This window comes from Tachyglossus aculeatus, unplaced genomic scaffold (assembly GCF_015852505.1).
Source record: "Tachyglossus aculeatus isolate mTacAcu1 unplaced genomic scaffold, mTacAcu1.pri scaffold_101_arrow_ctg1, whole genome shotgun sequence".
In the NCBI taxonomy this organism is placed as follows: Eukaryota; Metazoa; Chordata; class Mammalia; order Monotremata; family Tachyglossidae; genus Tachyglossus; species Tachyglossus aculeatus.
Genome location: NW_024044842.1, coordinates 2,120,910 through 2,146,688, shown reverse-complemented (window position 1 = coordinate 2,146,688; position 25,779 = coordinate 2,120,910). Strand labels below are relative to the sequence as shown.

General features: G+C 45.4%; 1 protein-coding gene and 4 non-coding genes across 5 annotated transcripts; 3 read left to right on the top strand and 2 right to left on the bottom strand.

Moving 5' to 3' along the window:
• Nucleotides 1-2,286: 2,286 nt before the first annotated feature.
• Nucleotides 2,287-2,358, bottom strand: TRNAE-UUC. Its single transcript has one exon. It is a non-coding gene; the product is annotated as a tRNA-Glu (tRNA).
• A 479-nt stretch (nucleotides 2,359-2,837) lies between these two features.
• Nucleotides 2,838-2,910, bottom strand: TRNAK-CUU. The gene has a single exon. It is a non-coding gene; the product is annotated as a tRNA-Lys (tRNA).
• A 3,562-nt stretch (nucleotides 2,911-6,472) lies between these two features.
• TRNAL-CAG lies at nucleotides 6,473-6,555 on the top strand. Its single transcript has one exon. It is a non-coding gene; the product is annotated as a tRNA-Leu (tRNA).
• Nucleotides 6,556-10,235: 3,680 nt separating this feature from the next.
• TRNAG-UCC lies at nucleotides 10,236-10,307 on the top strand. The gene has a single exon. It is a non-coding gene; the product is annotated as a tRNA-Gly (tRNA).
• A 4,836-nt stretch (nucleotides 10,308-15,143) lies between these two features.
• Nucleotides 15,144-23,122, top strand: LOC119922260 (zinc finger protein 883-like). The gene is made up of 4 exons (XM_038742225.1): nucleotides 15,144-15,182; nucleotides 15,315-15,824; nucleotides 18,826-18,976; nucleotides 21,487-23,122. Exons 2-4 carry the CDS (start codon nucleotides 15,408-15,410, stop codon nucleotides 22,773-22,775), a joined length of 1,857 nt encoding a protein of 618 aa, XP_038598153.1. The 5' UTR covers nucleotides 15,144-15,182; nucleotides 15,315-15,407; the 3' UTR covers nucleotides 22,776-23,122.
• Nucleotides 23,123-25,779: the final 2,657 nt, after the last annotated feature.

Below are 25,779 nucleotides of genomic sequence, written 5' to 3'. Positions count from 1 at the left end.
GAACGAGGTTCTCCAGCTCTTCCCGGGATCTTGTAGCATTGATTGATTGATTGATTGATTGAGCGAGGTTCTCCAGCTCTTCCCGGGATCTTGTAGCCTGAGGAAAAGATAGGTTTTGCTGGAGCGCCCAAGAGGTATCTGGGAGAGATCGTCGTCCTCGCTTTGATTTTCCGTTCCCAGAAATTCCCTGGCTCCGGGCCCTCGGTGCGTGATGGATGGGCACAGATCATCCATCCATCATCCATCCAAGGAAATCAAATCAAACATATTTATTCTGTTGGGTAGGCACCGTCTCTAGATGTTGCCAACTTGGACTTCCCAAGCGCTTAGTACAGTGCTCTGCACACAGGAAGCGCTCAATAAATGCGATTGAATGAATGAATCATACCTCTTCATACACTGTCCATGGTACCACCATTCTTCCTTGTCTCATAAAACCGTTATCCTTGACTCGTCTCTCTCTTTCAACCCACATACTCAATCCATCACTGAATCCCGTCGGTTCCATCTTCCCAACATGGCTAAAATCCTCCCTTTCCTCTCCATCCAAACTGCAACCACGGTAACACAGTCACTCATCCTATCCTGTCTGGATGACTGCATCTATGGTACAGGGAATGTGTCCAACCTGATTATCTTGTATCCACCCTAACAGTTACAGTGATTGGCACTTAGTAAGCACTTAACAAATACCATGTAAAAAAAAAAAAAATTCCAGAGTGTGTTGTGCTTCACAAATCATTTTCATCCTCAAGATTTGACTACTTGGGGCTGGAAAAGGTACGGTATGGGGAAGAAATTAACCCTTGGGCCAATCTGTTGATGGAGGTCTGGAAGACTCCCTTGGTATATTAGAAACACACCTCGGGAAAAAAGTGAGACTAGGTGGAGTCAAATTTGGTACTGGATTGTATATATATATATATAGAGAGAGAGAGAGAGAGAGAGAGATATAGATATAGATATAGATATAGATATGCATATATGTTTGTACATATTTATTACTCTATTTTACTTGTACATATCTATTCTATTTTGTTAATATGTTTGGTTTTGTTCTCTGTCTCCCCCTTCTAGACTGTGAGCCCACTGTTTGGGTAGGGACTGTCTCTATATGTTGCCAACTTGTACTTCCCAAGCGCTCAGTACAGTGCTCTGCACACAGTAAGCGCTCAATAAATGCGATTGATTGAGTGATTGATTGATCAGCCTCCTTGCTGACCTCCCAGCCTCCTGTCTCTCCCCACTCCGGTCCATACGTCATTCTGCAGCCTGGATCGTTTATCTTCCAAAACGTTCAGGACATGACCCCCCACTCCTCAAAAAGACTCCAGTGGTTGCCCATCCATCTCCGTATCAAACAGAAACTCCTCACCGTTGCCAACTTGTCCTTCCCAAGCGCTTAGTACAGTGCTCTGCACACAGTAAGCGCTCAATAAATACGATTGATTGATTGATTGATTTAAAGCCCTCAATCACCTCACCTCGCTACTTTCCACTACAACCCAGCCTTCTCACTTCTTTCCTCTAATTCTGACCTCCTCACTGGGCCTCAATCTCATCAATAAATACGATTGATTGATTGATTGATTTAAAGCCCTCAATCACCTCACCTCACTACTTTCCACTACAACCCAGCCTTCTCACTTCTTTCCTCTAATTCTGACCTCCTCACTGGGCCTCAATCTCGTCTATCTGGTCTCCTCACCCACGTCCGGCCTCCTCAAATCCGACAATTATTCTCCCCCTCCTTCCCCCAAGCCTTATCGAAGGCCTTCTCCTCCAAAAGGCCTTCCCTGACTAAGCCTCCCTTTCCTCTTCTCCCACTCGATTCATTCAATCGTATTTATTGAGCGCTTCCTGTGTGCAGAGCACTGTACTAAGCACTTGGGAAGTACAAGTTGGCAACATCTAGAGACGGTCCCTACCCAACAGCGGGCTCACAGTCTAGACAGACAACAAAACAAAACGTGTCAAATCATCACACAGTAAGTCTTGGTAAATACTTTTCCTACTATTCCTACTTTCTTCTGGTGGGCAAGATCATGGTGACACATATTTGACTCTCCCTTGGCTCACTCTGATTAATGAGTTCTTAATGGAGACTGTAGTGAGCTGGCGTCCACTCAATTTCCAAAAAGATCAAATAGGCAAAAGGGGAATTCGGACGTGTTTAGGGGCTGTCAGTGGTTTAATCTGGGATTGTACTTTCCAGACGCTTAGTACAGTGCTCTGCACACAGTAAGCACTCTATAAATACGATTGAATGAATGGTAAAAATTGAATTTCCCTGACCGGGAATCGAACCCGGGCCGCGGCGGTGAAAGCGCCGAATCCTAACCACTAGACCACCAGGGAACTGAAAATATTTTTCTTTATAATAAAATCCCTCCTACAATTCACCGTAGGTTTTTCTGATTTCTTTGTAGTAATATTTATTCATTAAATATACGTTTCTTTTGAAATTACGTGTATACGATGTTTACTATGTATCAAGGACTGTTTTAAGCATTGGAGTAGTAGTACTTGCCTTTGTTTTATTGTCTGTCTTCCCCCTTCTTGACTGTGAGCCCACTGTTGGGTAGGGACCGTCTCTAGATGTTGCCAACTTGGACTTCCCAAGCGCTTAGTACAGTGCTCTGCACACAGTAAGCGCTCAATAAATACGACGGAATGAATAAAATATAAGAAGATCAGACGCCCAGTCTGTGTCCCAGATCCTCGCTTGCGGTGGGAGAGGGCCAAAGAGATGGGATGGGAAGCAGTTGGGAATGGGTGGAAGTTTGGAACTCGCAAAATACTTCTTCCAGAGAGGCCTAGCTAGCAAAAAAAAATCGCGCCCAACGTGGGGCTCGAACCCACGACCCTGAGATTAAGAGTCTCATGCTCTACCGACTGAGCTAGCCGGGCCCTTCCTAAACCCTCCTTTCTCTATTTTTTTGTAGTGCACATCAGTTAGGGCCGGAGGAAGAGGAAGATTATTATTAATAATAATAATAATGGTATTTATTAAGCGCTTACTATGTGCCAAGCACTGTTCTAACCGCTGGGGGGATTCAAGGTCATCAGGTTGTCCCACATGGGGTTCACAGTCTTAATCCCCATTTTCCAGATGAGGGAACTGAGGCCCAGAGAAGTGAAGTGACTTGCCCCAAGTCACCCAGCTGACAATTGGCGGAGCCGGGATTTGAACCCATGACCTCTGACTCCAAAGCCCGGGCTCCTTCCACTGAGCCATTATTGTGACATTTGTTAAGAGTTTATTAAATTGTCTCGGGAGACCATGGAATCTGTTTTTTGGTCCACGCTCGGAATAAATAACAATAATAATGATGGTATTTGTGGATGATGATGGTATTTGTTAAGCGCTTACTACGTGCCAGGCACTGTTCTAAGCTGTGGGGGACATACCAGGTTATCAGGTTGTACTAAGCGCTTAGTCCAGTGCTCTGCACACAGTAAGCGCTCAATAAATACGATTGAATGAATGAAAGGTTGTCCCACGCGGGGCTCACAGTCTTAATCCCCATTTTCCAGATGAAAGAATTGAGGCTCAGAGAAGTTAAGTGACTTGCCCAAAGTCACACAGCTGAGAAGTGTGTGACGGGATTAGAACCCACAACCCGCAACTTTCAAGCCCGTGCTCTTTCCAATAAGCCACGGTGCTTCTCTAGAAGGGCCAAGCACTGTTTTAAGCGCTGGTAATCAATCAATCAATCAATCAATCAATCGTATTTATTGACCGCTTACTGTGTGCAGAGCACTGTACTAAGCGCTTGGGAAGTACAAGTTGGCAACTCCATTATTATTATTATTATTAACTGGTAATAATCACAGTAATCATTATGACATTTGTTTAGCGCTTGTAATGTGCCGGGCACTGAACTAAGCGCTACTTTGGCGGACAGGCTAGGGCTTTGCACATAGTAAGCGCTTAATAAATGCTATTATTATTATTATTAACTGGTAATAATCATAGTAATAATTATGACATTTGTTAAGCGCTTGTAATGTGCCGGGCACTGAACTAAGTGCTACTTTGGTGGACAGGCTAGTGCTTTGCACATAGTAAGCGCTTAATAAATGCCATTATTATTATTATTATTATTATTATTGAGCAGAAATCCTTCAAGAGGATATGAGGCAGTGCTCTCACATGTCTTTCGACACAACCTTGTTTTGTTTTGTTGTGTGTCTCCCCCTTCCATATTGTGAGCCCGTTGTTGTGTAGGGATTGTCTCTGTTGCCGATTTGTACATCCCAAGCGCTTAGTCCAGTGCTCTGCACACAGTCAGCGCTCAATAAATACGATTGATTGAATGGATGAATTGAATGAATGAATGGCTATATATGTATATATGTTTGTACATATTTATTACTCTATTTATTTTACTTGTACCTATCTATTCTATTTTATTTTGTTAGTATGTTTGGTTTTGTTCTCTGTCTCCCCCTTTTAGACTGTGAGCCCACTGTTGGGTAGGGACTGTCTCTATATGTTGCCAACTTGGACTTCCCAAGCGCTTAGTACAGTGCTCTGCACACAGTCAGCGCTCAATAAATACAATTGATTGATTGATTGATTGATTTTGAGGTCTGTCCCCCCTCTTCTAGACTGTAAACCCGGTGTGGGCAGGGACTGTCTCTTTTTCCTGCTGAATTGTACTTTCCAAGCGCTTAGTCCAGTGCTCTGCACACAGTCGGCGCTCAATAAATACTATGGCATAAATGAATAATCTCAATGTTTCAATTTCCTAAAACAGGAGGAGTAGTGTTGGGAAAGTGGGCCGAAATAGCTCAGTTGGGAGAGCGTTAGACTGAAGATCTAAAGGTCCCGGGTTTCGGCAAATTGTATTTTTTTTTTTTTTGGTTTTTCCGCAAATCCTTCTTCCAAAGGCAGGAAAATGTTTTCTATTTATTCATTCGCCCTGCTCCAGTCCCTACCGTGGCCGTAGCCACTTAATAAATGCCATTATTATTATTATTATTCCTTAAGTGCCTGTTTCCCTCCCCGTCCTAACGCCAAAAGCCTTAACAGAAGTCATGGGTTCTAATTCCGCTCCCCCATTTATCAGCTGAATGACTCTGGGCAAGTCACTTCACTTCTCTGGGCTTCAGTTCCCCCATCTGTAAAATGGGGATGAAGATATAAGGTGATCAGGTTGTCCCACGTGGGGCTCACAGACTTCATCTTAATAATAATAATATTATTAACTCAACTTGCTTGTATTAATGATTCATTAATTATCAATTTATCAATTTAATAAATTTAATCACTTATTTAATTGCGTTAATATTGCAAGCATCAACATTATTTAATATTGATAATATTATATTATAATATAATATATGCAATGTAGAATATAATGTTCATATATCATCAATAATCATATTAATGTCAATATGATGCATGTAGTATATGGCATAATATAATATAATATAATATATAATGTGATATGTTATGATTGTTATATTATATTATATTACATTATATTATATTATATCATATTATATTATATTATCTATTATGTCACAGCGTATTGTGTTATGTTATATTATATTATATTATATTATATTATATTACATTATATTATATTATATTATATTATATATTATTATGTTGTGTTATGTTATATTATATTATAATATATTATGTTATAGTCTAAGAATAATTATATTAATATTAACTCAATTTGCTTGTATACTCCCCAGCACTTAATACAGTGCCTGGCACATACTAAGTGCTTAACAAATACCATCATTTTTATTTGGAGAAGCAGCGTGACTCAGTGGAAGTCACTTGGGTAAGTCACTTAACTTCTCTGAGCCTCAGTTCCCTCATCTGTAAAATGGGGGTGAAGACTGTGAGTCCCCCATGGGACAACCTCATTACCTTGTTTCCCCTCCCCAGCGCTTAGAACAGTGCTTTGCAAATAGTAAGCGCTTAAAAAATGCCATTATTATTATTATTATTCACACATACACTTGTACTCGCAAGTTATTCTGAATTACTAGAGCAGTACAACATTGCCATATGCTATGGGTATTTTAATATATGTTCATCTTCTAGACCCACTGTCTCTATGTGTTGCTACCTTGTACTACCCAAGCGCTTAGTACAGTACTTTGTACATAGTAAGCGCTTAACAAATGCCATTATTATTATTATTATTATCATTATTATTCACACACACACTTGTACTCACAAGTTAGTTCTCTGAATTACTAGTGCAGTACAATATTGCCATATGCTATGGGTATTTTAATATATGTTCACCTTCTAGACTGTGAGCCCCTTGTTGGGTAGGGACTGTCTCTATATGCTGCCAATTTGTACTTCCCAAGCGCTTAGTACAGTGCTCTGCACACAGTAAGCGCTCAATAAATACGATTGAATGAATAAATGAATAATAAGAACACAAATCCAAGTCACAGACCCTGTTGTGTGTTGCTCTGAGGCCTTAATTTTCAAGTCAGGATGGCCGAGCGGTCTAAGGCGCTGCGTTCAGGTCGCAGTCTCCCCTGGAGGCGTGGGTTCGAATCCCACTTCTGACAGTTATTCTTTTTTATTTCATTCCTCAATCAATCGTATTTATAGAGCGCTTACTGTGTGCAGAGCACTGTACTAAGCGCTTGGGAAGTCCAAGTTGGCTGTACAAGTACAAGTTGAAGGTTTCAACTTGGGCCATTCCCAGAGAGGTGGAAGGCTGTAGTAATTAATAATTAATTATTATTAATAATAATGATGATGGTATTTGTTCAACGCTTACTATGTGCAAATCACTGCTCTAAGCGCGGGCGGGGTGGGGGTGATACAAGGTGATTAGGTTTTCCCACGTGGGGCTCATAATTTTCATCCCCATTTTCCAGATGAGGTCACTGAGGCCCAGAGAAGTGAAATGACTTCCCCGAAGTCACACAGCTGACAAGCGGAGGAGCCAGGGAGAGTAATGATAATAATTATGGTATTTGTTAAGCGCTTACTATGTGCCAAGCACTGTTCTAAGCGCTGAGGTAATAATAATAATAATGATGATGGTATTTGTTAAGCGCTTACTATGTGCCAAGCACTGTTCTAAGCGCTGAGGCAATAATAATAATAATAATAATGATGGTATACGTTAAGCGCTTACTGTTTGCCAAGCACTGTTCTAAGCGCTAAGGTAATAATAATAATAATAATGATGGTATATGTTAAGCGCTTACTGTTTGCCAAGCACTGTTCTAAGCGCTGAGGCAATAATAATAATAATAATGATGATATTTTTAAGCGCTTACTATGTGCCAAGCACTGTTCTAAGCGCTGAGGTAATAATAACAATTATGGTATTTGTTAAGCCCTTACTATGTGCCAAGCACTGTTCTAAGCGCTGAGGTAATAATAATAATAATAATGGTATTTGTTAAGCGCTTACTATGTGCCAAGCACTGTTCTAAGCGCTGAGGTAATAATAACAATTGTGGTATTTGTTAAGCCCTTACTATGTGCCAAGCACTGTTCTAAGCGCTGAGGTAATAATAATGATAATAATGATGGTATTTGTTAAGCGCTTACTATGTGCCAAGCACTGTTCTAAGCGCTGAGGTAATAATAATAATAATGTTAATAATAATAATAATAATAATAATGGTATTTGTTAAGCGCTTACTATGTGCCAAGCACTGTTCTAAGCGCTGAGGTAATAATAACAATAATGATGATGGTATTTGTTAAGCGCTTACTGTGTACCAAGCACTGTTCTAAGCGCTGAGGTAATAATAATAATAATGATGATATTTGTTAAGCGCTTACTATATGCCAAGCACTGTTCTAAGCGCTGAGGTAATAATAATAATAATGGTATTAAGCGCTTACTATGTGCCAAGCACTGTTCTAAGCGCTGAGGTAATAATAATAATTATGGTATTTGTTAAGCCTTTACTATGTGCCAAGCACTGTTCTAAGCGCTGAGGTAATAATAATAATAATAATGGTATTTGTTAAGCGCTTACTATGTGCCAAGCACTGTTCTAAGCGCTGAGGTAATAATAATAATAATGATGATGGTATTTGTTAAGCGCTTACTATGTGCCAAGCACTGTTCTAAGCGCTAAGGTAATAATAATAATAATAATGGTATTTGTTAAGCGCTTACTATCTAAGCCCTGAGGTAATAATAATAGTAATGGTATTTGTTAAGCACTTACTATGTGCCAAGTACTGTTCTAAGTGCTGAGGTAATAATAATAATAGTATTTGTTAAGCGCTTACTATGTGCCAAGCACTGTTCTAAGCGCTGAAGTAATAATAATAATAATAATGACGGTATTTGTTAAGCGCTTACTATGTGCCAAGCACTGTTCTAAGCGCTGGGGAGGTTCCAAGGTGATCAGGTTGTCCCACGGGGGGCTCACAGCCTTCATCCCCATTTTCCAGATGAGGTAACTGAGGCCCAGAGAACCTAAGTGACTAGCCCAAAGTCACACAGCAGACAAGGGGAGGAGCAGGGATTCGCACCCAGGACCAATGATTCCCCATCCCGTGCTCTTTCCACTAAGCCACGCTGTCCCACATGGGGCTCAAAGTCTCAATCCCCAGTTTCCAGATGAGGTAACTGAGTCACAGAGTCAGAATGATCATGGTGGCATTTATGTGATATAAATATAAATATTAATTTATATGACAGAAACAGGCCGGGCTGGGGAGGCAGAGGTTGTGGGTTCTAATCCCGACTCCGCCACTTGTCAACTGGGTGACTGTGAGCAAGTCACTTCACTTCTCTGGGCCTCAGTGACCTCATCTGGAAAATGGGGATGAAGACTGGGAGCCCCACGTGGGACAACCTGATCACCTTGTAACCTCCCCAGCTCTTAGAACAGGGCTTGGCACATAGTACGCGCTTAATAAATGCCATCATTATTATTATTCTCTGGGCCTCAGTGACCTCATCTGGAAAATGGGGATGAAGACTGGGAGCCCCCCGTGGGACAACCTGATCACCTTGTAACCCCCCCAGCGCTTAGAACAGTGCTTGGCATATAGTAAGCGCTTAATAAATGCCATCATTATTATTATTCTCTGGGCCTCAGTGACCTCATCTGGAAAATGGGGATGAAGACTGGGAACCCCCATGGGACAACCTGATCACCTTGTTACCTCCCCAGCGCTTAGAACAGTGCTTGGCACATAATAAGCGCTTAACAAATACCATCATTATTATTATTTTTATTACCTCAGGGCTTAGAACAGTGCTTGACACATAGTAAGCGCTTAGCAAATACCATCATCATTATTATTATTATTACCTCAGCGTTCAGAACAGTGCTTGGCACATAGTAAACGTTTAACAAATACCATTATTATTATTATTACCTCAGCGCTTAGAACAGTGCTTGGCACATAGTAAACGCTTAACAAATACCATTATTATTATTATTACCACAGCGCTTAGAACAGTGCTTGGCACATAGTAAGGGCTTAACAAATACCATTATTATTATTATTACCTCAGCGCTTAGAACAGTGCTTGGCACATAGTAAGCGCTTAACAAATACCATTATTATTATTATTACCTCAGCGCTTAGAACAGTGCTTGGCACATAGTAAGCGCTTAACAAATACCATTATTATTATTATTACCTCAGCGTTTAGAACAGTGCTTGGCACATAGTAAGCGCTTAACAAATACCATTATTATTATTATTACCACAGTGCTTGGCACATAGTAAGGGCTTAACAAATACCATAATTATCATTATTACCTCAGCGCTTAGAACAGTGTTTGGCACATAGTGAGCGCTTAACAAATACCATTATTATTATTATTACCTCAGCGTTTAGAACAGTGCTTGGCATATAGTAAGCGCTTAACAAATATCATCATTATTATTATTATTATTACCTCAGCGCTCAGAACAGTGCTGTTTTTGAATTTTATTTTGTTAATATGTTTTGGTTTGTCGTCTGTCTCCCCCTTCCAGACTGTGAGCCCTCTGTTGGGTAGGGCCCGTCTCTTGGACTTCCCAAGCGCTTAGTACAGTGCCCTGCACACAGGAAGCGCTCAATAAATACCACTGAATGGATTAATAAAGCAGCCGGGCCTGTTTGGGGAAAACTCGCCCGGCCCAAGGGCGGGTTAGGACGGGGAGAGATGATTCATTCAACTTCTCCATAAGCCCCCCAAAAAATAAAATCACAGACTCATGGGATCCGATCTTCTTTGTTAAAGCAATGAAGGGGATTCAGGTTAGAGTGGCGTTGGTGGTATAGTGGTGAGCATAGCTGCCTTCCAAGCAGTTGACCCGGGTTCGATTCCCGGCCAACGCAGAGATTAAACTTTTGGCTGCTTAATCGATGTTCTCTTTGGCCTTGGGAGTCCGAGGTCGTGGGTTCTAATCCCGCCACTGGTCAGCTGTGTGACCTTGAGCAAGTCACTTCGCTTCTCTGGGCCTCAGTTCCCTCTCCTGGAAAATGGGGGTGAAGACTGGGAGCCCCACGCTGGACAACTTGATTACCTTGTATCTGCCCCAGCGCTTAGGACAGTGCTTTGCACATAGTAAGTGCTTAATAATAATAATTAATATTATACATTCATAATTAATTAGAGAAGTGAAATGGTATGTGCCAAGCACTGCTTGCTTTGCACATAGTAAGTGCTTAATAATAAAATAATTAATATTATAAATTAATAATTAATTAGAGAAGTGAAATGGTATGTGCCAAGCACTGTTTGCTTTGCACATAGTAAGTGCTTAATAATAAAATAATTAATATTATAAATTAATAATTAATTAATTAGAGAAGTGAAATGGTATGTGGCAAGCACTGTTTGCTTTAACATAGTAAGTGCTTAATAATAAAATAATATTATAAATTAATAATTAATTAATTAGAGAAGTGAAATGGTACGTGCCAAGCACTGTTTGCTTTGCGCATAGTAAGTGCTTAATAATAATTAATATTATAAATTAATAATTAATTAATTAGAGAAGTGAAATGGTATGTGCCAAGCACTGTTCTAAGCGCTGAGGTAATAATAATAATGATAATTATAGCATCTGTTAAGCGCTTACTATGTGCCGAGCACTGTTCTAAGCGCTGAGGTAATAATAATAATGATAATTATGGTATTTTTTAAGCGCTTACTATGTGTCAAGCACTGTTCTAAGCGCTGAGGTAATAATAATAATGATAATTATAGTATCTGTTAAGCGCTTACTATGTGCCGAGCACTGTTCTAAGCGCTGAGGTAATAATAATAATGATAATTATGGTATTTTTTAAGCGCTTACTATGTGCCAAGCACTGTTCTAAGCGCTGAGGTAATAATAATAATGACAATTATGGTATTTGTTAAGCGCTTACTATGTGCCAAGCACTGTTCTAAGCGCTGAGGTAATAATAATAATGATAATTATGGTATTTCTTAAGCGCTTACTATGTGCCAAGCACTGTTCTCAGCACTGAGGTAATAATAATAATGACAATTATGGTATTTGTTAAGCGCTTACTATGTGCCAAGCCCTGTTCTCAGCGCTGAGGTAATAGTAATAATGATAATTATGGTATTTGTTAAGCGCTTACTATGTGCCGAGCACTGTTCTAAGCGCTGAGGTAATAATAATAATAATGATAACGATGGTATTTGTTAAGCACTTACTATGTGCCAATTCCTGTTCTAAGCGCTGAGGTAATAATAATAATGATAATGATGGTATCTGTTAAGCGCTTACTATGTGCCGAGCACTGTTCTAAGCGCTGAGGTAATAATAATAATGATAATGATGGTATTTGTTAAGCGCTTACTGTTTGCCAAGCACTATTAATTAATTAATAATAATAATAATAGTGGCATTTGTTAAGTGCTTACTATGTGCCAAGCACTATTAATTAATTAATAATAATAATAATGGCATTTGTTAAGCCCTTACTATGTGCAAAGCACTGTTCTAAGCGCAGAGAAGGTTCCAAGGTGATCAGGTTGTCCCACTGGGGGCTCCCAGTCTTCATCCCCAGTTTCCAGATGAGGTCACTGAGGCCCAGAGAAGTGAAGTGACTCGTCCAAAGTCACCCAGCTGACAATGGGCGGAGCCGGGATTTGAACCCACGACCTCTGACTCCAAAGCCCGGGCTCTTTCCACTGAGCCACGCTGCTTTTCAGAATGATAAATTTTATTATTATTGTTGTTATTATTATTATTATTGTTATTGTTATTATTATTATAAGTGGAAACAGGCATCTCATTTACTGGGAGGCCGTTGTTGGGTAGGGACCGTCTCTTGATGTTGCCGACTTGTACTTCCCAAGCGCTTAGTACACAGTAAGCGCACAATATGATTGAATGAATGAATACAGGTGCTTTATTGTCCTTTCCAAGCGCTTAGTGCAGTGCTCTGCACATAGTGAGTGCTCAATAAATATGAATTTTTTTTTTCACCTTGTTCTGTTGTCTGTCTCCCCCCTTCTAGATTGTGAGCCAGTTGTCGGAGAGGGACCGTCTCTATGTGTTGCCAACTTGTACTTCCCAAGCGCTTAGTACAGTGCTCTGCACACAGTAAGCGCTCAATAAACACTACTGGATGCGCGGATGATTGACAGCAGCAGCCCCGCCCCCGATCAGGCCCCGCCCCTGGTGACGTCACGCGCCAGCGATGGTCACGTGCCTTTTGTCCCCGCCCCCTCCGGCGGCGCGTGTGGCTATTGGCCGCCGGAGCGGGGGCGGAGTGACGTCACGCGTGGACCCTCCTCGGCCGTTCAGGCGGGGGCCCGGACACCGAGACGGCGAGGCCTCCGGAGGCCTAGAGGGTCCCGGAAGTGCCGCTCCAGGAGCGGCGGCCCGCTCAGCGCTCCCGCAGCCGTGAGTCCGCGCCAAAGCTCGGGACGCTCTATCCCCCTGCCTCTGCCTCTCTATCCCCGTCTCTTCCTGTCTCTCTCTCTCTACCCCGTCTCTCATTCTGTCTCTCTTTGCTGTCTCTGTCTCTCTTTTCCTCTGTCTCTAGCTCTCCATCCCTGTCTCTTTCTATCCCTGTCTCTCTTTGCCTGTCTCTATCTCTCCATCCCTGTCTCTGTTCCTCTGTCTCTATCTCTCCATCCCTGTCTCCTTCTATCTCTGTCTCTCTTTGCCTCTCTCTCTCTGTGTATCTCTATCCTTGTCTCTTTCTATCTCTGTTTCTATCTCTCCATCCCTGTCTCTTTCTATCCCTGTCTCTCTTTGCCTGTCTCTATCTCTCCATCCCTGTCTCTTTCTATCCCTGTCTCTGTTCCTCTGTCTCTATCTCTCCATCCCTGTCTCCTTCTATCTCTGTCTCTCTTTGCCTGTCTCTCTCTCTGTATCTCTATCCTTGTCTCTTTCTATCTCTGTCTCTAGCTCTCCATCCCTGTCTCTTTCTATCCCTGTCTCTCTTTGCCTGTCTCTATCTCTCCATCCCTGTCTCTTTCTATCCCTGTCTCTGTATCTCTATCCCTGTCTCTTTTCCTCTATCTCTGTCTCTCCATCCCTGTCTCTTTCTATCTCTGTCTCTCTTTGCCTGTCTCTCTCTCTCTGTATCTCTATCCTTGCCTCTTTCTATTTCTGTCTCTATCTCTCCATCCCTGTCTCTTTCTATCCCTGTATCTCTTTACCTGTCTCTATATCTCTATCCCTGTCTCTTTTCCTCTGTCTCTATCTCTCCATCCCTGTCTCTTTCTATCTCTGTCTCTCTTTGCCTGTCTCTCTCTCTGTATCTCTATCCTTGTCTCTTTCTATCTCTGTCTCTGGATCTCTATCCCTGTCTCTTTCTATCCCTGTTTCTCTTTTCCTGTCTCTGTATCTCTATCCCTGTCTCTTTTCCTCTGTCTCTTTCTATCTCTGTATCTCTATCCTTGTCTCTTTCTATCTCTGTCTCTATCTCTCCATCCCTGTATCTTTCTATAACTGTCTCTCTTTGCCTGTCTATATATCTCTATCTCTGTCTCTCTTTGCCTCTGTATCTCTCCATCCCTGTCTCTTTCTCTCCTTGCCTCTGTCTATCTCTGTCTCTCTTTGCCTGTCTCTAGATCGCTATCCCTGTCTCTACCTCTGTCTCTCTTTTCCTCTGTCTCTATCTCTCTATCCCTGTCTCTATCTGTCGCTCTTTGCCTCTGTTTATTTCTACCCGTCTCTCCATCTCTGTGTCTCATTGTCTCTGTCTCTCTAGTTCTACCCTTGTCTCTCTCTGTCTCTGTCTCTATATTTCTATCCCTGTCTCTCTCTGACTCTGTCTCTCTTTGCCTCTATTTCTGTCCCTGTCTATCTCTGTCTCTCTCTATCCCTGCCTCTCCATCTCTGTCTGTCTCTCTCTGCCTCTGTCTCCATATTTCTGCCCATCTCTCTCTTTCTCTCTTTGCCTCTGTCTCTATCCCTGTCTCTCTGTCTCTCTCTATCCCTGCCTTTCTATCTCTGTCTCTCTCTGTCTCCATATTTCTACCCTGTCTCTCTGTTTTCCTTTGCCTCTGTCTCTATCCCTGCCTCTCTATCTCTGTCTGCCTCTATCCCTGCCTCTCTATATCTGTCTGTCTCCGTCTTTCTATTCCTGTCTCAGTCTCTCTCTGTCTCTTTCTCCATATTTCTACCCCTGTCTCTCTGCCTCTCTCTGCCTCTGTCTCTCTCTGTCTCTTTCTCCATATTTCTACCCCTGTCTCTCTGCCTCTCTTTGCCTCTGTCTCTCTCTCTCCATATTTCTACCCCTGTCTCTCTGCCTCTCTTTGCCTCTGTCTCTCTCTGTCTCTATCTCTGCCTCTGTCTGTCTCTCTCTATCCCTGTCTCTTCCTGTCTTCCTCTCTCTCTGCCTGTCTCTACATTTCTATCCCTGTCTCTCTCTGTATCTGTATCTCTATCCCTGTCTCTCTGTCTCCCTTTGCCTGTCTCTATCTCTGTCTCTCTTTGCCTCTGTCTCTATCTCCCTATCCCTGTCTCTCCCTACCTCTGTCTCTCTCTATCCCCATCTCTCTATCTCTGTCTCCATCTCTCCCTTTGTTTCCATCTGCCCTGCCTCTCCCTGTCCCTCTCTGCCTCTCCCTATCAGATCTTGTATTTCCCCCAGTGCTTAGTACAGTGCCAGCACACAGCAAACACCGAACAAAAATCATTTTTAAGACTAGTCAGATGCAGTCCCTGGCCCACATGGCGCTCCGAGTCTAAGGAAGAGGGGGAACGGGGATTGAGTCTCCATTTCACAGATGAGGTAGCTGAGGCCCAGCGACTCACCCAGGAGCACACGGCAGACGTGTAGCGGGACGGGGATTAGAACCCAGGTCCTTCTGATGCTCTGTCCGGTTGGGTGTCTGAAAGGAGGCCTCGTTCTCTCCCCCGGCAGCCTTGAAGACGGAGCCCGGAGAGCAGGGGCAGAGAGAGGTTGGGCGGCACCGGGCAGCTGGAGGCCGGAGGGGTCCCGCCGTCCTTGTGGACGATGGCCGAGTGGAGGCGGGGGGCTGCCCTGGAGCCCCAGGCCCCCCGGGAGCAGGAGGGCCTTCTGACAGTGAAACTGGAGGAGGACTGGGGCCCAGAAGCCCCCCAACACGGGAACGACGAGCTTTTCCGGCAGCGCTTCCGCCACTTCTGCTACCAGGAGGCGTCTGGCCCCCGCCAGGCCCTGGGCCGGCTGCGGGAGCTGTGCCGCCTGTGGCTGAGGCCCGACCGCCGCACCAAGGAGCAGATCCTCGACCTGCTGGTCCTGGACCAGTTCCTCAGCATCCTGCCCGCCGACACCGGGGCCTGGGTGCGAGTCCAGCGCCCCCAGAGCGGGGAGCAGGCCGTGGCCCTGCTGGAGGCTTTGCAGCGGGAGCTGGACGGACCCAAGCAGTGGGTGCGAGAGGAGAAATTCTTAGTAAGTGCCCTTCGTTCAGTCGTATTTGTGGAGCGCTTGGACTAAGCGCTTGGAGATCCTGTAGAACAGGAAGCCAAGACACGTTCCCAACCAACACGGTGACCGAGGGAGGTGAGATTTTGGTGCCGGAGGATGGGAGAGGATTAGGTGGGAAAGACACGACGCCATCCATTGCCTCTCCGGTGCCCGTCTTCTCCTGGCCGTCAATGAACCCCCTCCCGAGACTCCAAATGAGACTCCAAACTCCTCTGGCCTCTCCGCTTCACCCTCAATCAATCAATCAATCAATCGTATTTATTGAGCGCTTACTGTGTGCAGAGCACCGTACTGAGCGCTTGGGAAATACAAGTTGGCAACATATAGAGACAGTCATTTATTGAGCGCTTACTGTGTGCAAGGCACCGTACTAAGCGCTTTGGAAATACAAGTTGGCAACATATAGAGACAGTCATCATCATCATCAATCGTATTTATTGAGCGCTTACTATGCGCAGAGCGCCGTACTAAGCGCTTGGGAAGTACAAGTTGGCAACATGTAGAGACAGTCCCTACCCAACAGTGGGCTCACAGTCTAAAAGATGTCCTCGTTGTCCCGGGCCCGTCTCTCAGGATCCTCCTCCCACGTCATCATCATCATCATCAATCGTATTGATTGAGCGCTTACTGTGTGCAGAGCACTGTACTAAGCGCTCGGGAAGTCCAAGTTGGCAACATATAGAGACAGTCCCTACCCAACAGCGGGCTCACAGTCTAAAAGGGGGAGACGGAGAACAAAACCAAACAGACTAACAAAATAAAATAAATAGAATAGATGTGTACAAGTAAATCCGCTTCGGAGCCGACCCGTCGACCGGCGCTCGGGTTCGTTCGTCCGTTCAATCGTATTTATTGAGCGCTTACCGTGTGCAGAGCACTGGACTGAGCGCTTGGGAAGCTGGCAACATACAGAGACGGGCCCTACCCAACAACGGGCTCACGGATAGTCCCACATCGGAGGAGCTCGTGGCGGCCACGCCGTGGTCTGCCACAGTGTCTTAGACGACTACCTGACACGGAGTAAGCGCTTAACAAATCCCATCATCATCAATCGTATTTATTGAGCGCTTACTATGTGCAGAGCACTGTACCGAGCGCTTGGGAAGTACAAGATAGAGAAGCAGCGTGGCTCAGGGGACAGAGCCCGGGCTTGGGAGCCGGAGTCCTGGGTTCTAGTCCCAGCTCTGCCACTTGTCAGCTGGGTGTCTTTGGGCCCGTCACTTCATTTCTCTGGGCCTCAGTTCCCTCATCTTTAAAATGGGGATAAGAAGAATAATAATAATGGCGTTTATTAAGCGCTTACTACGTGCAAAGCACTGTTCTAAGCGCTGGGGAAGTTACAAGGTGATCAAGTTGTCCCACGTGGGTCTTACTCCCCATTTTGCAGATGAGGTAACTGGGGCCCAGAGAAGTGAAGTGACTTGCCCAAAGTCACACAGTCAATCAATCAATCGTATTTATTGAGCGCTTACTGTGTGCAGAGCACTGTACTAAGCGCTTGGGAAGTACAAGTCGGCAACACATAGAGACGGTCCCTACCCAACAGCAGACTCACAGTCTAGAAGGGGGAGACAGAGAACAAAACCAAACATACTAACAAAATAAATAGAATAGATATGTACAAGTAAGATAAATAAATAGAGTAATAAATATGTACAAACATATATACAGATGCTGTGGGGAAGGGAAGGAGGTAAAAATGGGGGGGATGGAGACACAGCTGACAAGTGCAGAGCCGGGATTTGAACCCATGACCTCAGACTCCAAAACCCGGGCTCTTTCCACTGAGCCACGCTGCTTCTCAATAATAATGGCATTTATTAAGCGTTTAACTATGTGCAAAGCACCGTTCTAAGTGCTCGGGAGGTTACAAGGTGATCAGGCTGTCCCACGGGGGGCTCCCGGTCTTAATCCCCATTTTCCAGATGAGGTCACTGAGGCCCAGAGAACCCGTCTTCATCCCCATTTTCCAGATGAGGCCACTGAGGCCCAGAGAAGTGAAGCGACTTGCCCAAAGCCACCCAGCTGACAGCTGGAGGAGCCGGGATTTGAACCCCTGACCTCTGCCTCCAAAGCCCGGGCTCTTTTCCACTGAGCCACGCTGAATGGGGGATGAAGACTGTGAGCCCCACGTGGGACAACCTGATCACCTTGGATCCCCCCAGCGCTTAGAACAGTCTTGGCACATAGTAAGCGCTTAACAAATGCCATCATTATTATTAATATTATCATCATTATTGTCATTACTCTCCCTAGGGTGTAGCACAGCACCCTGCGCGTAAGCGTTCAGTTACCATTGATTGATTGATGGCCCCTTCCTTCCTCTCCCCCTCGTCCCCCTCTCCATCCTCCCCATCTTACCTCCTTCCCTTCCTCACAGCACCTGTATATATGTATATATATTTGTACATATTTATTACTCTATGTATTTATTTATTTGACTTGTACCTATCTATTCTATTTATTTTATTTTGTCAGTATGTTTGGTTTTGTTCTCTGTCTCCCCCTTTTAGACTGTGAGCCCGTTGTTGGGCAGGGACCGTCTCTATATGTTGTCAACTGTATTTCCCAAGCGCTTAGTCCAGTGCTCTGCACACAGCAAGCGCTCAATAAATACGATTGATTGATTGATTGATTGCTTTTAGACCGTGAGCCCACTGTTGGGTAGGGACTGTCTCTATATGTTGCCGATTTGTACTTCCCAAGCGCTTAGTACGGTGTTCTGCACTTAGTAAGCGCTCAATAAATGTGATTGATGATGATGATGATGAAGATGGGGAGCCTACTTTAGGGACCGTCTCTAGATGCTGCCGACTTGTACTTCCCAAGCGCTTAGTCCGGCGCTCTGCACGCAGCCAGCGCTCAATAAATAGGATTGAATGAATGAATGATATCTGTAATTGGACTTCCAGAGAACACCTCTGACCATCCCAACCCTCACGGCTTATCCCATTCCCTGTTCCAGGTCCCTGCCTGTGCCCCTGGACAGGAAGGGGTCGCAGAGGACACGGCGATCCCGGGAGCAGCGCGAGCGGCCCTTCCAATCCCGCCTCGTGTCGGCCCGTCTCCATCCCGGGAAGACTTGGGAAGCCTTCGCCTCCGCAGGAACCGATACGGTATTCGCCACCGCCCCATGTTTGTGGTGGCCCCCCGTCCCATCCCACCCCATCCTAAAAACAGTAGAAAAAGCACGGGGCTGGACGTCAGAGCCCCTGAGTTCTAATCCCGGCTTTGCCGCCTACCTTGGGCGAGCCACTTGGCTCCTCTGGGCCTCAGTTTCCTCATCTGGAAAATGGGGATCCATTTTCTCCCTCCTACTTACAAATGATGATCTTGTAACTACTTCTTTTGATCTCCGGAGAAGCAGCGTGGCTCAGTGGGAAGAGCCCGGAGTCAGAGCTCATGGATTCAAATCCCGGCTCCGCCAATTGTCAGCTGTGCGACCTTGGGCAAGTCACTTCCCTTCTCTGGGCCTCGGCGACCTCATCTGGCAAATGGGGATTAAAACTGTGAGCCCACCGTGGGACAACCTGATCACCTTGTAACCTCCCCAGCGCTTAGAACAGTGCTTTGCACATAGGAAGCGCTTACTAAATGCCATTATTATTATTATTATTATTATTACTTCTTTTGATCTCTTGAGAAGCAGCGTGGCTCAATGGTAAGAGCCCGGGCTTTGGAGTCAGAGCTCATGGATTCAAATCCCAGCTCTGCCAATTGTAAGCTGTGTGACATTGGGCAAGTCACTTGGCTTCTCTGTGCCTCAGTGACCTCATCTGTAAAATGGGGATTAAGCCCCACACGGGACAATCTGATCATCTTGGAACCTCCCCAGCGCTTAGAATAGCGCTTAACAAATGCCATCATTATTATTATTATTATTATTACCCCAGCACTTAGTACAGCGCTCGGCCCATAGTAAGCATTTAACAAATACCGCAATTATTAATATTGTTATTTTTAATAACAATAATGATGATGGCATTTGTTAAGCACTTACTAAGTGCCATGCACTTGTCTAAGCGCTGGGATAGATACAAGGTCATCAGGTTGTCCCACGTGGGGCTCCCAGTCTTCATCCCCATTTTCCAGATGAGGGAACTGAGGCCCGGTGAAGTGAAGTGACTTGCCCAAAGTCACGCAGCTGACGAGCGGCGGAGCCGGGATTAGAACCCACAACCTCTGACGCCCAAGCCCGGGCTCTTTCCCCTGAGCCACGCTGCTTGCCTCACAAGTTGCTTGCTTGCTTCACAGGTTGCAAACTTGTCCTTCCCAAGCGCTTAGTCCAGTGCTCTGCATGCAGTAAGCGCTCAATAAATACGATTAAATGAATTCTCTATTATTCAGAGCCTTACTAAAATCGTAGCATTTCCAATCCCTCATTTTCCCCATCCTCTATTCCCTCCGTCCTGCCTCAACTTACACGGTTGGGCCCGGATTTCTCAGAGCGCCTCGATACCCGTTTCCACTCGCACAGCACTGCTGCTTCCCCTGCCCAACATCATCATCATCATCAATTGTATTTATTGAGCGCTTACTATGTGCAGAGCACTGTACTAAGCGCTTGGGAAGTACAAATTGGCAACCAATTACAATTACCAACTCCGTCGTACTCTCAAGTACTCAGTTCAGGTGCTCAGTAAGTACCCCTGATCGACAGAGAAGCAGTTATAGTAGTAGCATCTATTAAGTGCTTACTCACCTCCTCCAAGAAGCCTTCCCAGACTGAGCCCCCTTTTTCCTTTCCTCCTCCCCATCCCCCCTGCCCTACCTCCTTCCCCTCCCCGTAGCACCTGTATATGTTGGTTCAGATTTATCACTTTATTTATTTTACTTGTCCATATTTACTATTCTATTTCTTTTATTAATGATGTGCATCTACCTTTATTTCTATTTGTTCCGACGACTTGACACCTGTCCACATGTTGTCCGTCTCCCCCTTCTAATAATAATAATAATGATGATGGCATTTATTAAGCGCTCACTATGTGCCAAGCACTGTTCTAAGCGCTGGGAAGGTTACAGAGTCATCAAGTTGTCCCACGGGGGCTCACAGTCTTAATCCCCATTTTGCAGAGGAGGGAACTGAGGCCCAGAGAAGTGAAGTGACTTGCCCAAAGTCACCCAGCTGACAACTGGCGGAGCCGGGATTTGAACCCATCATCAGTCGTATTTATTGAGCGCTTACTATGTGCAGAGCACTGTACTAAGAACCCATGACCTCTGACTCCAAAGCCCGGGCTCTTTCCACTGAGCCACGCTGCTTCTAGACTGTGAGCCCGTTGTGGGGTAGGGACCGACTCGCTATGTTGCCAACTTGGACTTCCCAAGCGCTTAGTACAGTGCTCTGCACACAGTCAGCGCTCAGTAAATATGGTTGAAGGAAAGTGGTGGGAAAGGGGGGAATTTAGACCCAATTTAGTCCCACAGAGGGCTCACAATTGAAGTGTACGAGAATCCAATTCGCACCGGTTCACGTCAAAGATCCACGGAGCCGGCGGGGAGCGGAGCGTAGACTCCGATAGTCCGCTTGCCGGTTTAGACGCCTGCGGGATCTACCCATCCTCCTTAATCCTCGCTCCCTTCCCTGTTCCGCAGAACTGACACCTCTGTCCTTTCCACGCAGACTGTCAAACCGAAAGGAAGACTACGGAGTCCGTCCCCCCGAAGGAGGAGATCTCCGAAGGAGCAGATCCGCGCGGAGCCTTCCCGGGAAAACCCCCACAGAATATTCCTCCGGCTCCCGGGGCGGGGAAAACCCGTGAGCACGACGTCCGGCGGTGGAGAAATCCCTCCGGGGGAAGTCTGAGAAAACTGACCAGCGCTGTAAGAGATGTCCAAGGCGTCCCCGCGGAAACCTCCACCAGCGAGGGGACCTACGAGTGTCGCGATTTGGGGAAAGGTTTCAAACCGAGCCCGGGCTTCCCTGAAAGGCCGGAAACTTCTCCGGCAGAGAAGCCCTACAAGTGCAGCGAATGCGGGAAAGCCTTCAGCCGCCACTCGACTCTCATTCAGCATCGGCGGATTCACACTGGGGAGAAGCCCTATGACTGTAGTCAGTGCGGGAAGGCATTCAGCCGCAACTCGACCCTTATCAAGCACCGGCGAGTTCACACGGGAGAGAAGCCCTATCGCTGTGCTGACTGCGGGGAGGCCTTCAAGCAGAATTCTCACCTCATCGAGCACCAGAGAATTCACACGGGAGAGAAACCTTACCGGTGCGGCGAGTGCGGCAGGGCGTTCAGCCGCCACTCCACCTTTTTCAAGCACAGGCGAACGCACACGAGAGAGCGACCGTCCAAACGCAGCGAGCCGGGCAAAGCGTCCGGGAGCGTCGTCGCGCACCGGGGGCCCCGCGGGGGAGAAAAGCTGTACAAATGTGACGAATGCGGGAAAGCCTTCAAGCAGAACACGCACCTGATCGAGCATCAGCGCATCCACACCGGGGAGAAGCCCTATAAATGCAGCGACTGCGGGAAGGCTTTTTGTCAGCACTCGACCCTCATTCAGCATCAGCGAATCCACACGGGGGAGAGGCCCTACAGATGCGACGAATGCGGAAAGGCCTTCAGTCGCCACTCGACCGTCGTTAAGCACCGGAGGGTTCACACCGGAGAGAAACCGTACCGCTGCAGCGAATGCGGAGAGGGCTTCAAGCAGAACACGCACCTCGCCGAACATCAGAGGATTCACACCGGGGAGAAGCCTTACCAGTGTAAGGAGTGCGGAAAGGCGTTCAGTCACCACTCTTCCATCGTGAAGCATCAGAGGACTCACACGGGAGAGAAACCCTACGGATGCAATGAGTGCGGCAAGGCCTTTAGGACCCGCTCCGCCCTCATCGAGCATCGGAGGATTCATTCTGGAGACGAAATAAGTCTGGGCTCGGGGTTTCACACCAATCTCTCGGGGTGAGCGAGCATCGCCAACGAAATGAACGTCGGTTTTCGGGTCGGGTCTTCTCGGGACAGGACTTCGGTCATCCCCGGGCACGTCTTCGGACCCGTCGTCGACGCGTCTTCTCGTTTATTCGGCACGCGCAAGGAGCCGGCCGGCTTGGAGAGCGGCGGATGGAAGTAGAGGATCTTTCCGTTTCTCAGATCTCGCCTAGCGCCTCGTCCCCGCTCTTAAGCGGGGGTGCCGTAGCTTCGGGTGGTGATTTTTTCACTTTTCCTCTTGATCGGTGCTTCCTAGATCTGAGCCCCGTGGGGGGCGGGGACCGTGTCCGATCTGATCATCCCGGATCTAACCCAGGGCTTAGCACAGTGATTGACAAAGAGAAAGTGCTCAAGATACTCCCCAGCGCTTAGAACAGTGCTTTGCACATAGTAAGCGCTTAATAAATGCCATTATTATTATTATCAGCCGTGTGACTTTGGGCAAGCCACTTTAACTTCTCTTACCTCATCTGTAAAATGGGGATTAAGACCGTGAGCCCCACGAGGGACAACCTGATCGCTTTGTATCCCCCCCCCCAGCGCTTAGAGCAGTTCTTCGCACATAGTAAGCGCTTAACAAATGCCGTCATTAGTATCTTCAGAGTAATGGGGACCACCCCAGACGAAGAACCTTTGTTATCATCTCCCTAGGATTGAACTTTTCCCCGGAGGAGAGTGGAGGGAGTCACACAAAAGCGTATTCCCCAGGTGGAGACTTCTAATTTAGATAACCTCCAATTTTACCGGGAGCAACGTAAATCGATATTAGTTCAATACCCGTCCTTCTCCTACTTAGACTGTGAACCCCATTCGAGACCCGATTATCTTGTGTCCACCCCAAAGCATAGTAGAGTGCTCGGTTCATAGTAAGTGCTTAACAAGTACCACAATTATTCTATTAGTGTATGTCCTTGTGCTTTCCCCTCAGAGCTCTGAACTCAGTTCTGAGCTAAAATCACAGGTAGCTTCACTTTTAATGACACGCTTTTCAAATTCCCTTCACCTCTGGATAACCTAAATCCAGATATCGGGATTTTCAGTGACAGTGATCGTTCAGTCGAATTTATTGAGTGCTTACCAGTGTGCAGAGCACTGGACTGGAGAGAGTACAATCCAAGAACAGACACACTCCCTGATGAAGAACTCAGAAACATTTAATGCTACTTTCCTTTTTAAAAGTCATTTTATTTTAATAGTTACGATGCATTTGTCCAAGTTTTCCCCAGGTGTCTGCGTGAGAAACGTGAGCGTGGGGATGGAGGCAGGGAGGAGATTCACTCACTGGCAAGGGAATTGGGTGCCGTAGCAGCGATGAGACACGGAGTTAAAAAAAAATAAACTAAAATATGTGACTCTCATTAGCAGTTTGTGGATATGCCTCTTTCAGCTCCACAGCCCTTATGTACATATGTACTTGTACGTATCTATTTTATTTTGTTAGTATGTTTGGTTTTGTTCTCTGTCTCCCCCTTTTAGACTGTTGGGTAGGGACTGTCTCTATAATGTTGCCAACTTGTACTTCCCAAGCGCTTAGTACAGTGCTCTGCACACAGTAAGCGCTCAATAAATACGATTGATTGATTATGTACATACCTGTATACTTATTAATAGTAACGTCTGTCTCCCCCATTAGACCGTAAACTCGTTGTGGGCAGGGAATGTGTCTGTTTACTGTTTGCCATTATTATTATTATTACAACCTGATCACCTTGTATCCCCCCCAGCACTTAGAACAGTGCTTTGCACATAGCAAGCGCTTAACAAATGCCATTATTATTATTATTATTATTATTATTATTATTTTGTCCTCTCCCAAGTGCTCTACACACAGTAAGTGCGCAATAAATACGATTGAATGAGTGAAAACGCAAACGATTGTCAGCTCAGTGCCTTTACTACCCATCTTATGAAGAACATTTTCTGAAGACGTCTAGCTCGTCGTGGGTAGGAAATGAATCGGCCAACTCTGCTGTAATCTCCCAAGCACTCAGTAAATCAATCAATCGTATATATTGAGCGCTTACGGTGTGCAGAGCACTGTACTAAGCGCTTGGGAAGTCCAAGTTGGCAACATCTAGAGACAGTCCCTACTAAAAGGGGGAGACAGAGAACAAAACCAAACATACTAACAAAATAAAATAAATAGAATAGATATGTACAAGTAAAACAAATAGAGTAATAAATATGTACAAACATATCATCATCATCATCAATCGTATTTATTGAGCGCTTACTATGTGCAGAGCACTGTACTAAGCGCTTGGGAAGTACAAATTGGCAACATATAGAGACAGTCCCTACCCAACAGTGGGCTCACAGTCTAAAAGGGGGAGACAGAGACCAAACATACTAACAAAATAAAATAAATAGAATAGATATGTACAAATAAATTAAATAAATAGAGTAAAAAAAATATGTACAAACATATATACATATATACAGGTGCTGTGGGGAAGGGAAGGAGGTAAGATGGGGGGGATGGAGAGGGGGACGAGTAAAAATGCTCTGCACACCGTAATATTATGGATCGACTGATATGGCTCCGCCACTTAGCAGCAGTGTGACTTTGGACGAGTCACTCAACTTCTCTGGGCCTCGGTGACCTCATCTGTAAAATGGGGATAAAGTCTGCGAGCCCCGGGTGGGACAGCCTGATCACCTTCTGTCTCCCCCAGTGCTTGGGACATAGTAAGTGCTTAACAAATACCGTCATCATTATGAAATCGCATCCAATCCGTCACCAAATCCAGCCAGTCTCGCCTCCTCCCCGCAGCACCTGTATCTATGTTGGTACAGATTTATCACTCTATTTTACTTGTCCATATTTACTATTTATTTTGTTATTGATGTGCATTTATATGTTGCCAACTTGTACTTCCCAAGCGCTTAGTACAGTGCTCTGCACACAGTAAGCGCTCAAGAAATACGATTGATTGATTGATTTAGCTTTAATTCTTTTCGTTCTCACGCCTTGACACCCG